General features: G+C 37.8%; 1 protein-coding gene across 2 annotated transcripts in view; it reads left to right on the top strand.

Annotated features, from left to right (window-relative positions):
- Positions 1-16139, top strand: part of PCDH15 (protocadherin related 15) — a 1763546-nt gene that overhangs the window by 765035 nt on the left and 982372 nt on the right. For both annotated transcript variants that reach the window (XM_075612935.1, XM_075612934.1), the window contains exon 10: positions 13506-13614. In XM_075612935.1, the coding sequence (XP_075469050.1) occupies positions 13506-13614 (109 nt within the window). The remainder of the gene's footprint in view (positions 1-13505; positions 13615-16139) is intronic.

Here is a 16139-nt window from a genome sequence, read left to right as displayed (position 1 = left end):
AATTCACAGACATGTTTCAACCTTAATATATAGAATTTGATAGCTGAGGGCAGGGGTACAATCAGTTTACCATCATAAATGTGGCACTTTATTGTTGAATAAAAAATACATTTCCATTGTAACAGTATATATGAGTGTTGAAATGGTATTTCTCTTTTGGATTCAAGTGCCATTTTCTGACAATTCTATTCAGTTTCAATATTAATTCATATGCATATTGTTTGACATTTGTTTTGTTTCAAGGCGTTAATATAGACAATCAAATAAAGAATTGCTTTTAAGTGTCTTTGATCTCCTATTGCCTTTCCACTAAATTGAAGAGTGACTTAAATATTAGCTGATTGTAAGATTGTTATATGCAATCCACTCACGTACTTCTGTTATCTGATTAGGAGAATATTTCATTTTAAGTAATTTTATACAAATCTCTCAATAAGGCGTGCTATGTACAATATCGCTTGGCTTTTAAAAAAAATCATAAATTGGATAGTTAAAGAACAATTAACTTGGAATTTTGTTTTTTAAATTCTTCATGTTTTGGTTGTTGCTATGTTTGGTATGTATATAGGGCTGCATTCAGTGCACAGGTATACATTTTTTAATAAATAAATGCAATAATTGATATTCAAGAACTTATTGTTTTAGTCCAAGAGATATACTGTACTTTTATTTGGGTTAACAGGACGGGTGTGCCAGAGCTGAGAAGGTGCCATAGAACAAGGGATGAGGAGGAGAAGATAGCATTATAAGAGTTTACAAGATTTTCAGGTTCAGAGGAAGGACAGAGAGAAGAGAGGTTAGTGCTCATGGTAGATGCTAGAGCAGAGGTCAATAGAGCGACTGTTTGGAGAGTAGCGAATAGAACAGGTGGAATGGTGTGAGGGGAAAGGGTGGTGGTGAATGATAGAAGGTGATGGTCAGAGAGGGGAAAAGGAGAGAGAGAAATCGGAAAGGAAACCATTTTTAGTAATAGATGGTGACCATCCTCGTGGGTGCTGGAATTGGTCCACTTGTGGAGACCAAAGGAAGAGGTTAGTGAGAGAAGGTGAGATGCACAGGAGACTGAGGGTTCATCAATATGACAGTTGAAGTCCCCCTGTAAAAGGACAGGAGAGTCAGAAGAGAAAAAGAAGGAAAGCCAGGATTCAAAGTCAGAGAGAAAGGAGGAGGTAGAAACTATACTTCGTCTGTGGATTTTATGAGCCATGGTTAACCAATATATTTTTTTTCTTATTGAAAGAAAAATGTATGTTAATATGGGATTTTTTTTTAGAAAATCTTTAGATATTGAGGATTGGCAGGAAATATAAGAAGCTGTAGCCAAAAGTTAATTTTGTAATAATATAAAAGATAAGTATTTACTTTATCAGTGGTACCGTACTCTTCGCTTACATTTTTTACAATTGATAAAAATCCTTCCCCTTTATCTTTTGGCAACTGCGCACAATTAGGTAATATGTTGCATGTATGGTGGTCGTGTCCAAAATTCATTCAGTTCTTGATGGCTATTTTTATGTTATTGAATGATATTCTAGATTTGGATTTATCTCTGAATTCTTGCTCACCTTTCGAATAGTCCGATTCAAAAGTTATGATTGTACCCAAAATGCAGGGTGTTGCACAATAAAATTAAACAGACTGCATTTGCAAATGAATTGAAATATTTATCCTAATTCTCCAGTGTTCTATTAATAACTTGTGGATGTATGTCTAATATGTCTGCAGTTAGCGTGTCCCCGTGTACTTGATAAATGGCATCTATGTCCTTTTTCAGTTTAACAATTTCCTTGCTGGATTGCTCAATCACCAAAATTGTTAAGTTGAATGAACACTTATTGAGAATAGCAATCCATTTCTTGCAAAAGTCTGGATCACTACGCCCAATCGTGGGCTGGTTCTTAATTCTAAAACCACGCAGGAGTAATTTTTTTTGTGATAATGTGATAGCGTTACTCCATGGAGAAAAAAATCCACTTCGCGTTTTTTTGTTTCACAAGATCATTATAAATGTCCACCAGTTTGTCTCGTCCCAGCACCGATTCAAAAGACTCCGTGTAACGGATACTGGCTATCTCTGCATCACTATAGCCTGCAGTGTCAGATAAGGTGGAAAAAATCCCTGCAAAATCTGCAAATTCTTCCATGAAAAATGATCCAAGATTTAGTGTATCAAATAAAGTAATATGACTAGTAAGAAAGTTCCTCAAAGGCTAGCCGTAGCCAGAGAGACACAGTTAAATTGTCAGGTGCAGAACTCATAAGTAATAAGTTGTAAAAAATAGTTTGCACTCACGGTTTCTCAAATGAAGGCAGATGCTCGTCCCATATAGAAACATGTACAGGGTGACCAGGGAAATCCAGGTAACAAAGAGACAGCACACCACAATATGATGAAGTAAATAAAGTGTATTAACAACACAGGGCAGCCAGCGTTTCGGTCCTCAGAGTGGGACCTTCCTTAGGGCGGTGCAACCAGTGACTAATCCAGACCCCTTAATATACCCCCACCAGTGACTAAAAACACACCTGCACCAAATGAAAAACAATCAATGAAATTAACTACAACTGTGTGAGTACCGCCTACTCAGGCCAGCAGACCAGTGAAAGTCAAATGCAGATACTGACAGCCAGACAGTCCAATGCGAGCAGCTCTGCATGTAGGCATCATGTGTATGCAAATGTCAATAGTTGAGCGGCTCGATATCCTAGTGGCCAAACCACAGAGCTGGTAAGGCAAGGGTGCCGCCCAGCAAGTAAAACACTGTAACCCCTTAAGCTACTAGCAGGACAGAACACACAGAGGAGCTAAATGAGAGAGAGACAGCAATGTCCAACACTGGAGGTTAACCCCCCCCAAAAATGGCCTAAAAATGGCCCGAGTATAATACAAAAGAAACCTATAGTATAAATAGGTTAACAATACATTATGGGGTTACCATAAATAGAAGGTTTGACATGGCAGTCCCACACACATAGACATGGGAACACCTTGGAAGTGCAATAAGTGAAAAACAGTGAAGGAAAATATAAGAAGCTGTAGCCAAAAGTTAATTTCGTAATAATATAAAAGATAAGTATTTACTTTATCAGTGGTACCGTACTCTTCGCTTACATTTTTTACAATTGATAAAAATCCTTCCCCTTTATCTTTTGGCAACTGCGCACAATTAGGTAATATGTTGCATGTATGGTGGTCGTGTCCAAAATTCATTCAGTTCTTGATGGCTATTTTTATGTTATTGAATGATATTCTAGATTTGGATTTATCTCTGAATCCTTGCTCACCTTTCGAATAGTCCGATTCAAAAGTTATGATTGTACCCAAAATGCAGGGTGTTGCACAATTAAATTAAACAGACTGCATTTGCAAATGAATTGAAATATTTATCCTAATTCTCCAGTGTTCTAGTAATTACTTGTGGATGTATGTCTAATATGTAACTCTATGTACTAAAAGCCAAGCTATCACAGAAAAGATAGTCCTTCTATCAATAAAATCATGCACAAATTACATATATATATATATATATATATATATATATATATATATATATATATATATATATATATATATATATATATATATTACAAAAATGTGTTATTGGTTTAAAAGTTACACAATTTAGTTGTACCGTAGGCCAGAAACCCCCATCATTCTGTGTCATTCTGCTTTTCCATTATACAGTATTACAAGTAACATTATTAGTGTTACTTATTATATTAAGTGGAGCATAATAGATATTGTTTTTAATATTATTTGGGGCATAATGGCAGATGATTAAATTGATAGCTACTTCTATTTACTAGTTACTTTCCCCATCCTAAGGAATTATATTTCTCTATAGTACAACTGTACTGTCAGTTATACTGTAACTCAGTCTTATGCATTGTGTGACTGAAGTAACAGTTATTGAGTTTAGCCTTTTGACAATGTCTGATGTCCCAGGGGTAGGAGCAGGCACTGTATTCTACTCTTTCAATTTAAACTCCATTTAACCAAACTACTTATAACCAGTGACGCTGCAACATCTGAAAATGTGAAGAAAAGATTGACAAAGCCTAGGATCAAGAACCAAGACATTTAATAGTGAGGGAATACAGAGGGATGTTGAACTTAGTGATACCAATATATATCTTGGAGCTCACTCTGAGCTTTTTCTCTGAGCTGTTTATCAAAAGCCACCTCTTCTTATTGACGAATATACAGTAGATTAAGGTGAGAGTCAAACAAGTAAATTGCCTAAATTAACCACCTTATACCATTTAGATTCCCGCTATATAACGGAGTCTGTAAATGGGTATCATGGACACTGCATGCAAGCGATGGAGCAGAACTGTTTGCATATTACAAAAGTAACTGAGCCCATAGGGGGCGATGTACTGTACTAAGCTCATACTGCATTTGAAATGTTTTTGTGCATCAATGTTAGGGCTAAAAACTTGTACAAACCTTATTAAACTATGCGTTGAATGAATGAAGGTTGTTATGTCACCGTGTACATGTATCACTTTGTAGCATTGAATCATGTTGAATACCTAATGAATATGATTAAAATAAAACAGAACGATGTGTATTTTTATTATAACAAGTATTAATAAATACAAATGATTTGCTTAATATTATTTATAATAGCCATCCTGTGAAAATAATACATTTTGTTTACGTCTATAATGAAACATTCTTGCCGAGTCAAATACATTATGGGTTGATTCATACAGTAGCAACGTAATTCAGCACTAACAATACAAACAGATATTGAAGGGGTTTTTTCAGGTTCATCTTGGTGAACGATTTTCACAATTTTCACAATTTTTGGGGGTGCAGATTCATTTTTTTCAGCACATACCATTTACATCTGTGCATCATGTGCATCCCATTTTAGGGCACCAGAATATTTGACTAAAATAATTATTGATGCTTAAGGCACAACTGGAGAAAAATAAGGTTAATTCATAGGTGTATTCAAGAGCAATTAAATATGAGATGTTGTGCGTCAAATTTACATGAAAAATGCCATGCTTGGTACATGCAGTGCGCCCCATAGAGTGTGATTATTTTACCCGAATGCAATCAAGCTGCGAATCAGAACTGCTTTTATCATTTTATAAGTGCAAACATCGAAAACAAATATAAATGTTCAATTCAACATCATTTTGTTAGAAAGACACAGTTTGTTTTCAGCCCTTAACACGTGGCAAGGTTTACATATACACAGTAAATGCCAGTATATACAATTGTAAAGCTTTATTTTTTTATAGTGTTTCATTACTTTCATGTACACAGACTGATATTAAATACATTACACAGAACAATTGGCTTTGACACTAGCAGAAGCAGCATTTATTATTATTACAGAGTGGGCTTACTGTCTGAAGACTTTATCCTAACCTCTTGAAGATACCTTTTGACTCTAGAGGGGGTTTCAATCAAATTTGTTTGTTGTGGAGTGTTGCAGCCGCTTAACTTCAATTTCACAGCATTTTCTGTTGGAGTGTTTGCATAAGATCAGTAAAACAGGCCTGATGGTGAAGTTTTTGACCTGCGTATTAAGTGGTCCTCCTAGGCATAGAGAGAGAGAGAGAATGCATTTATTTAAGAAAATGATGCATATTTCAGTTTGGAGTACACACATTAAAATTGGACTGTCTCAACGGGATTGAAATAAAATAAATAACATTTTCATGATCAAAACACCGAAATGTTACATGTCGGCAACAGGTATTTAATTATGAGTAGAAACAATTGTGATTTAAGTAACAGAAAAGGAACAGACTGGCATTTTAAAGGTGCAGACTTATATAGGACCAAAGGGAATGACTGATATTGTATTGTTTATTGAGGATCGGTTCAGTTTGAAACAAACCACAGAGGAAAAAGTATTTAAATTAGTTTTAAGTTTTAAAATGTTAATTTGTTTCCATTTTCATTGTTTGCTCAAAATAAGGTTATTATAAATCAAATCTACTCAGTAATCAAATGTATGCATTATATCTTCTTGTTAAAGGCCTAGCTACAGATGTAGGAGGCATTATTATGGATTCACTATATATATTTTTATTTATATACAGTAGTGCCTATGGTTAACTTATCGATTCACAAAAGTGGCCATACAAAAGAGGGAAATTATAGTACAATAAGTGCAACAAACAATATCGGACAATGGGAAAGGAAATCCCTGCCCCGGAGAGCTTACAATCTAAGTGATATGATAGGAGACTACAGAAACAGAAGATGAGGAAGTAACTACAGTAGATGACAGTGCTTGGCCACAATGGTTGGTAAGAGCGACTGTATCTTGGGACAGTAGCTATGAGTCTTGGTCACAGAAATGCTTCATTTAAGAGGTGAGTTTTAAGCTTTGACTTAAAGGTAGGGAGAAAAGGTGCTTGCGGTATGCTGATTATGGGGACGTTCCAAAGGTAAGTGTCACTGAGGGGAAAAGTTTTAATGCAACAGATAGAAAGAGAGCAGGAGAGGTGGAAGTGGAGAAAGGAGACTATTATGAGCAAAATGCACAAAACAGACAGGGGCATAATGAGAGATCAAAGCTCATATGCAGGGAGGAGCAGATGAGTGGAGAACTTTGTAGTTGATTCAGTCGATGGGAAGCCAGGAGAGAGATTTAAGGAGGAGATAAGCAGGCACTGTTATGGGAGAAAGTTAATTTATTCTAGCAGCATAATTTTGGAAAGATTGCCAACAAAAAATTACAAGCCAGTGAAGGCAAAGGCAGAATATTACAACAATCCAGATGGGAGAAAATAAGGGCATGCCTTAGAGTTTTAACTGTAGATTGAAAGAGGAATGGACGTCTCTTGGCAATATCATAGAGGAAGAAGAGACAAAAAATGAAACACAAGAGCGCACCAAGGGTCAAGATTTAATAAAACAAATGAATAAATAACAAGTAAAAACTTACATATAGAGATATATAAGTCCAGTAGAGCAGTGCAGAGGCAACAGTCCTGGTGGTGTCCTGGGCGCAGGGGGATGGTGCTGAGACTTATTAGTCTGTCCCGCGCGCTGGGGTTGGCTGGCTCGGCACCACGTTGTTGTTCCTTCCGGGTTGTGGCTTCTCGCAGGACCCGTGGATAGTAATCCACCACAACCGCCGATTCTCCAATGAAACTCACTCCGGAAAACTGAAAGAGTCTCTGGTTGTTGTTAGGAGTACTGGGACTCGATCCACCAATTGGCTGGTTACCAATAGCACTGTGTGAGCTTCGCAACGCGTTTCACACGATACTGTGCTTCATCAGGCGTGGAAGAAGAGACAAAGTTTAGTCTTCTCATGAATGTGAAGGGAGAAGGAATAGGAGGTGTCAATGTTACGCCTAGGCAACGAGCTTTGGTGACAGGATAGATGGTAGTACTGTTTACTGTAATGAAAAAAGGGGTACACAAGGGGGCATTGTTTCCGTAGTGGCTTTACCTCTTGAGTTTTCTTTGCTGTGTTTTTTTTTTTTAAGTTGATGAGATTAGAAGGAAATATGATATGCTCAGTTTTAGACATTTTATGTTTAAGTCAGCGGAGAGCCATCCAAGAAGATATAGCCAGGAGGCAATCAAAGTCTTGAGGTGGGATGGCAGGTGTGAGGTTAGGGCGGAAAGAAGGTGGGCTGAAGGAGTATCTCTGTGAATAAAGACACACGCTGAAAACAATAACATTGTGACGGTTCAGGGGATTCCTTCCCCTTCTTGTATCCCTGATGTCACCCTCTCTGTCCCTTCCCCTGACAACCTCCCTTCTTTTACCCACTCCTGTCCCTCTCTGGCAGCCTCTGACACCGTCCCTTTACCACGGCACGCGCTCCGCAGGACTCGCGCACCCGTGCGGTCCCCGAGCCCCTGCGGCGACGTTCCCCCGCTCTCAGGCCCCCTCAGTTTCTGCTCCCATTCCTTCACCTCCGGTGCCTGCTCCCTCCGTTCCTCCATTCACCTCCGCAGGTGTTCCCGTGGCGCAGCGCTCCGCGCTCCTCGTGACGCAGCCTGTGCGCGCGCACTCTCAGATTACAGAGGGCGCGCTCACATGCTCCTCTTCTAGGGCTTTTCAGTCTCCTGACTCCTCCTCCCATGCCCTGCAAGCAATCTCTCTGACTGGTTCCCCTGTCTCCTCCTCTTCTCCTAACCTATCCCTGCTGTCTCCCACTTCTCCCTTTGCTCCTCTTCTCTCTCCCATTGGTCTTCCCTCCTTTATAACCCCTGTCTGTCCTTTCTATCATTGCTCTGCATAGCTTCTGTTATCCCTGTGTGTGCAGTCCTATGCTTTGCTCTCTCTGTGTTCCAGCCTGTTCCTGCTCCTGCTTATCTTTGGATTTCCCTGGTTTGACCCCTGCTCGTCCTGGACTACCCTGCTCTCTGTTGCCCTTGAACCCTGCTTACGAACTCTACCTTGCTGACCTCTGTAACCCCTGTACTTGGCTTACAAACTTGACTACTCTTCTTTCTGGATCCCTGGACTCTGGCGCACAGACACCACTATTCTTACGCTATACCACCAAGGCGTTGCAAGTATTACTAACTATCTTCCAACAGGCCCAGCAACACCATACCACACTCCGGGCTTGCCCCCACTGCTGTGGGTGTGTGGTAATACCGTTCCCACCTCAGTATTGGGGTCTTGCCAGTTCTGCGAGCATACAGGCGTGACAAACATCAAGTTTGAAGCAGGGGAGCTGGTTTCGGCTCCTTGTGACCTTGAGAAAGTCACTTTATCTCCCTTTGCCTCAGACACAAAAAAAAAGATTGTAAGCTCCACAGGGCAGGAATTCATGTCTGCAAAAATTCTATGTACAGCATTGGTTCACTATCAGTGCTATACAATAAAAAAAATATTATTATTATTATTATTATTACAGATTTATCAGACTATCAACTGCATAGAGATTATACCTAAACCAAAAAAAGTTAAAGAAGTTACAAAGTGATTGTTTGTACAGAGAGAAAATGAGAGGTCCAAGAACAGATCCTAACCCCCAACGCAAGAAATAAAGTGGAGAATAATTTATGAGTTACCATTGTTTTAAATATTGCCACTGTATTTATTACTTTAAATGTGGTAGGATTAATGAAATTCATTAATGGGTGCAATAACATCTGTATATAAAAGGGATACAAGCCTACAAAGTTTACACATATTGCCACCATAAATGTATAGAGAAAAATATGATACAGAGTATGAAATATCCTAGGGAATATGTGGAAAAGAAAACAGCAAAATATTGTATAACACTTTGAATAATTCAGCTAATTAAAGAACGTGTATAATATTTCTCTCACGTGTTGAGGGACATAATCAAGCAGCTAGGGTATAAAAACCACTGTAAGTGGAATCTTGTATCTTCAGAAGAACTCCTATTTACATATACATGAAAAAAAAGCAAATAACAGTACAATATTGCTTTATAAAAAGAATAGACATTAAGAAAGTAAACATCTCACAAACCAAGGTTACAATGAAGCACATCGACCACCCAGGGTCAGAAGCAGAGCTCTGGAACTGTCCCGCAGCAGACCCAGTACACTCCTTCGGATTGATCGTGACGTCACTTCCGGATACTGACGCCACATACGAGGAGGAGTGCAGGGATCACGGCTGTCGTCTCTGCATTTCAGAAAGGCTCCACATGCTGTTGCCCTACACATTTTACTTAGGGGAATAGCCCATAGCTCTGGATTTTGTTTTTCTCTGTACTTGCCAAGACAATTCGAAAAAAGTATTGTTTATATGGAGCAGCACTACTCCCAGTGATTAAGTTTTACTGATTCCTTTTTGTGTATATTTTGTTGCACATACGGTATAGAATCATTTATTATTACTATTATCTTTCACCAAGTTATCAGTGATATTTGCAACTTGACTCACTCTTTTTTTCACGATAAATGTATAGAAAATATTAAAGGTTTGTTTTCCACCTATGTTTTTTAAAAACTATATTATTTTTAGAAAGCAGAGGCCCATCAGAGCTGAACCACGTTGATTTTATCTCTAGGCACGCCCTGCTTTCCGTTATACTTCCACAGGTGCCCCAGGTAGCATCCCCGGCTGGGTAGACAATATGGAGGTTTAATTCTCCCGCAGCATGGAAGCCAGTAGGTAGCAGCAACATAATCTGAAAAAGAAAAATTGTGAACAAGCGCTAAAGATTAAAACACCAATGTGACAAGTTACAAATAAAAAGGCTGCCTAGTAATACTGTCAGTACTAACAGAAAATACTTGGAAAAAAAGAAAAAAACCTGGCGCCAAAAGTTCAATGGAAAATCCTGTACTCCTCAAGGGATCAGCACACGGTATTGCATGACTTCAGGATTTGCCTTAGCTGAGCAGTGAAACTTCACCATGCTATTCTCTAGGACAGGCTGTGGCTCCACTGTAAGATTGACCAATGGCGGGTGTTGGATGTTGATAGTTACAGTTGTATCCTTTCCACTTGGCACAGCCTTATTAGTAGCACGGCACGTTATACTCTGTCCATTCTCTATGTCCGAAGAGGATACAAAGAGTGTGCTGATTATACTCTACCGCTTCCCGTCCAGCAACAGGGTCAAGGGGAAGGTTTGAGGTTTTATTCTTGCCGGATTTCTGTGATAATTTGAGCAGTAATTGCTCAAATTATCACAGAAATCCGGCAAGATTAAAGCCTCAAACCTTCCCCTTGACCCTGTTGCTGGACGGGAAGCAGTAGAGTATAATCAGCACACTCTTTGTATCCTCTTCGGACATAGAGAATGGACAGAGTATAACGTGCCATACTACTAATAAGGCTGTGCCAAGTGGAAAGGATACAACTGTAACTATCAACATCCAACACCCGCCATTGGTCAATCTTACAGTGGAGCCACAGCCTGTCCTAGAGAATAGCATGGTGAAGTTTCACTGCTCAGCTAAGGCAAATCCTGAAGTCATGCAATACCGTGTGCTGATCCCTTGAGGAGTACAGGATTTTCCATTGAACTTTTGGCGCCAGGTTTTATTCTTTTTTTCCAAGCAACATAATCTGTCACTGCTTCCTATGGGCCCTTGTGCCACAGGAGATTTAATAATCATGGAGTACTTGCAGCACTTACCGAGGTATTCGTCTCTGGAAGCCAGAGTCCCCGGAGCTTAAATGAATCAGGTTCAGCTTCTGAGACTCCATGCTTCATAATCATTTAACAAAAACAATTGGTTGGAATTCTGCTTTAAAATTACTTAATCTTGCCTTTTTAGCACATCAGATTCTCTAAATAAAAACTAGATAATGATTTGCCCTTAAAGATTTACTATAGTTGAATCTGATGAAAGATCGGCCTGTATCATTATCACAATGTTCATTTGGAGTCAATTGGCAGGCATGCATACAACTGTTACACTAGTTCACTATGGTCCTATGATGAATTACACCTTTAAAGCAGCTTTAACCCTGTCACCAGCTGTTTGAGGTTAGTGGCCCCTTCTTCCCAGGTTTTAAGCCCGCCCCTCCCCACTTCCCAAGTCAGCAGGTCCTTTCCATTTTACTGGATATAGATCCAATGTTGGCCTTTCGCCCTCCTAATAGAGGTAAATGAGAATTTAAATCCTAATAGAGGTATATTAGTATTTTATCTGGTAGTGTTAGGACCTGCGAACTGGGTTTGTCTTGTCATGGCTCATAGGCTTACAATGCTTTGGCCAAAGGGTTAAACTAAATGACCCTTTTTCAAGAGAATATATAAGTATTTTACGTTGTATTTTTGTCATATTGGAGCTAGCATTGGGCTTCTCTGTCGCTTACTATAAAGAACCATTTCCTTTGTTGCTGGTGAAATCTCCTTTCCTCCAACCTTAAGGAATAACCTGTGTCATTTGTATTGCCCTTGGGATGAACAGTTATTTTGAAAGCTCCCTGCACTGTCCCCGAATATATTTGTATATAAAGTAGTTATCATATCCCCTCTTAGACACCACTTTTTTTTTTCAACTTGTATGTATTGTCTTCATATATATATTTGTATATTGTTATCGTATCCCCTCTCAGATGCCTCCTTTCTAATGCAAACAATCTAAATTAGCCAGCCTCTCCTCTGATTTTCCATTCCCTTTACTAATTTGATGTCTCTTCTTTTGCACTTTTTCTAGCTCCATAATGTCTTTTTTATGGAGTGGTGCCCAAAACTGTACTTCATATTCAAGTTGTGGTCTTACTAATGCCTTATAGATTGCAGTTGATTCTGTTTATTTGTTTTTTAAATAGCAAATAAAAACATCAAGACATTTAATTTTTTTGCCTAATGAATTAGCAAATATATGTTAACAGATACAGTATTCTAGGGATCCAGGAATTTCATTAAATATTATATAACATTTGTACTGGGTAAAAAAAATGTATTTTTAGTGTTAATAAAGAGGTACTGTATATGTGTCAACACACAGAAATTGTGTTCTGATGTACTCAGGATTTGACTGGTCCATTGAGGAACTACCAAAATCCCTAGTGAGCCTGCAGGCCTGGTGGTTCCCACCACTGGCAGGCAGTTAACAGTATATCTGTCCTACCAGACCTGGTGAAGAAAGGAGTCACCAGTGTGTGCCCCTGTTCTCCTCTGTACTCTCCCTCTCTCACCTTGTTGACAGATCCCATTATCAACCCTAAAACCATAATTCCGCCCTATCCTTCAATTAAAATGTGGGGGAGGAGACAATGCAATCTGATTGCACAGTGGGCACTAGATGCCCCAGTTTGACACTGGTCACCACTATAGAATTTTAGACTTATGCCACTTCAGATCTGGAAATCTTTGCACATAAAAGTGGAAAAGACTGATGCACACAGAAGCAGAATTTGATACATCTTATTACAATTGGAGTAGTTCTCAAAATTCTTTACTCTATATCTGGAAAAGATTGTCAACAAGGTTGGGTCATGCTAGGTTCATTTTTAAAAATATCAGAAAACTGGAGTGCAGATATTGATGACTGAAAATAAACAGAGCAAAAACACAAAATAGTACTGTAATATGTTTTCACAGAGAATGTGTCCAGAAAAATGTACCTAGGTTCATTTTAGAACTGAGAATTTGGGGAAATAAATAAGTGTGTAAAATCTGATACCTGTGTCATGCAACTCATCCCTTACACTTCCTGTTTACAGTCCCTGAATTAAAAGCCTACAGTATATAAACAAAGCAAAATGGGAGTAGTCCCTTGATACAAGGACACATATTTTTATTCATAATTTGCAGTTATTTTCAAACACCAAAATAATATTTATTTATTTTGATATTTTCATCTGTATTATTGCTTGGCTTGAGCCTTGTAATTCCATCTGGAGTGTGTCTAATGTAGCAGTGTCATATATTCAGCTACTGCACTTTCTAACAAGTGGCTGATTAGATGTCATTACACTAATACTCAAATGAAGTAATAGTAAATGAAGTAATTGAAAACACCACTTAAGTAACTATTACCCAATAGATTTTTTGTTTAACACTGAATAATATTGATTATGCTTCAGCTGTTTTAATATTCTTTATTTTCATTTTAGGCAACAGTAAACCCAATCAATGTCACGCCACCTATACAAGCTGTAGATCAAGATCGGAATATCCAACCTCTTTCTGATCGACCTGACATCCTCTATTCCATCCTCATTGGTTGGTATTTTTCAATCATGGTGTTTTATATTATAGTGCTAAGATTAGTCCAATGCAAAATATTTGTACAGCTGAAATAAATAAGATCACAAATGTATGAAGAGAGAAACCTCGCTCAACTGGTATAGTTTTTATTGAAAGTGAGTGCTACCTAGCAAATAAATATAGATATTGAAATGTGCCTGGAAAGATACACCGAGAAAATAAATTCTATATGGGGTGAACTCCACTGCTCAAAGAATATCTAATTAGTGATCTGAATCATTATAAATTACTAGAATTTAAAATGTAACATTTAAATACATTTAATATAAATAGGATTAAATATATATATATATATATATATATATATATATAGATATATATATATCTATATATATATATATATATATATCTATATCTATATATCTATATCTATATCTATATCTATATCTATATCTATATCTATATCTATATCTATATCTATATCTATATTTATATCTATATCTATATCTATATCTATATATATCAATAAAAGCATTTCGTTAGCCACAGAACGATATCATCTATTTATTTTTTTATTTTTTTGATTATATATATATATATATATATATATATATATATATATATATATATATATATATATATATATGACCAAAACGATGAACGCACACTCCTATTAATATATAATATGAGTAACACATTTAATATAATTCAGACATAGGATATGACCACTGATAGTGGGAAAAAGATAAACAATTAAATGAAAATGAAAAATGTAAAAACAGTACAAAAGATTAAAAAGTTGGTCACAGAAAAATGCTGCACAAATGAGGATCTATATAATTAAACCTTGAGGTAAATGCAGATGGAGCTGTGCATATGATTTCAAAAGTCCTCCTGAGATGGCAAGTATGTAGGTGTACAAACTCCAGAGTATCCAGCACTTAAACAGTCCCAAATGATGTACTGTATTGCTAATAGGAACTGAGGCTCCAAAGTGGACTGATCCGGGAGCCACGCTGGTGAGCGCACCCGTTGGTCACTTTTTTAATTATTTATTACACTGATCACATTTGTGCACTATTTATATATCATATAATATTATTTGTGCACTGGTGTTCTTTCTGTGAACCTATTACCCTTGGTTAATACTGGTTTTGATTTAATTTACCCACATATGCCACCCCATTGGATGCTTTCATAGTTGGTTTACATTAATCACAGTTTTGTATAGGCAATATTAGAGGCGCTACTTCGTTCTTTTTGTTTTGTTTGATATATATATATATATATATATATATATAAAAAAAATAAAATATATATATATATATATATATATATATATATATATATATATATATATATAAAATTAATCAAGGGCATTTGATTAGCAGCACCTGTCTGCTACTTAGCATCTTAATTCCTATTGAAGCAGTAAGGGTGTACTTAGTTTTTCACACACAGTTCTCCATTTTGGCTTTATTTTTGTTAAATAAATCATGACACAGTGTAATATGTCATGTGTTGTTGTTCGTCTGAGGTTGTATTTACCTAATTTAAAAACCTGCTAAGGAACAGATGATTGTTATTATGTCCTGATATGTAAAACCATAGAATTGAAAGAGGGTGTACTTCCCCCCTCTCAAGACTGTTCTCCGGACGATCCTCCAGGCTCTTCCCGGAGGCTTTGATGAAAGGTGGACTCAGGGTGACCCAACTCTGGTGGTTTGTTGACGGGCAAAATACTTGTCCCCACCGCGACGGCACAGGAACCAGTAACCAGTACATTGGGCGTTGCAAGAAACTTCCTGATGGGTGAGCTTAATTTAAATGCAGGGGCATGGACATCAGGAACATGGGCATCAGGAACAGGTGCATCAGGCTCTCCATATGAGTCAGTGGGGACATTGAGATCCCTTTCCGTGGTCTCTTTTTGTGACCAACATATCTCTTTTAGTTTTGGAATCAGGAACTTCCTGATGGGTACGTTCAAATCAATTGCTGGGGCATGGACATCAGGAACATGGACTTCAGGAATGTGTGCATAAGGCTCTCCATATCAGTCAGTGGGGACATTGAGTTCACTCTCCGTGGTCTCTTTTTGTGACCAACATATCTCTTTTAGTTTTGGAATCTCTTTCTTCAACTTCATCTTTTCAGACTTCAGTTTAGCACTTAATGACTGTTCTGTGTAACCCTTGCTCAGGTCTTGCAAAGCCTCTGCCAGCTTGCTTTTGAATTATGTCTGATGTCTGCAATCTGTTTCTACTGTCCCAGTCTCCAGTCATTTCATGGTATCACTTAATGAGCATTTAAGACCAGCTATTTGAGTTTTTAGCTCTTGAAACTGTCCTTCTGCATTGCCTTTCCTACCCAGTTTCTCAGTTGCAGTTGCCAGTTCAGCTTCTTTGGCATTGAGTCGTGATTCCACATCTCCCAGCTGACTCAGAGCAAGGCTTAAATCTGCTTCCTTTTCTTTATTTCTGACCTGTAGCTGCTAAAATAGAGAAAAACCTGGCGCCAAATTGTCAGTGGAATGTCCT

This window comes from Ascaphus truei, chromosome 8, assembly GCF_040206685.1.
Source record: "Ascaphus truei isolate aAscTru1 chromosome 8, aAscTru1.hap1, whole genome shotgun sequence".
Lineage (NCBI taxonomy): Eukaryota > Metazoa > Chordata > Amphibia > Anura > Ascaphidae > Ascaphus > Ascaphus truei.
Note: the sequence above shows the minus strand (reverse complement) of the source record. Positions and strands in the feature narration are given on the sequence as shown.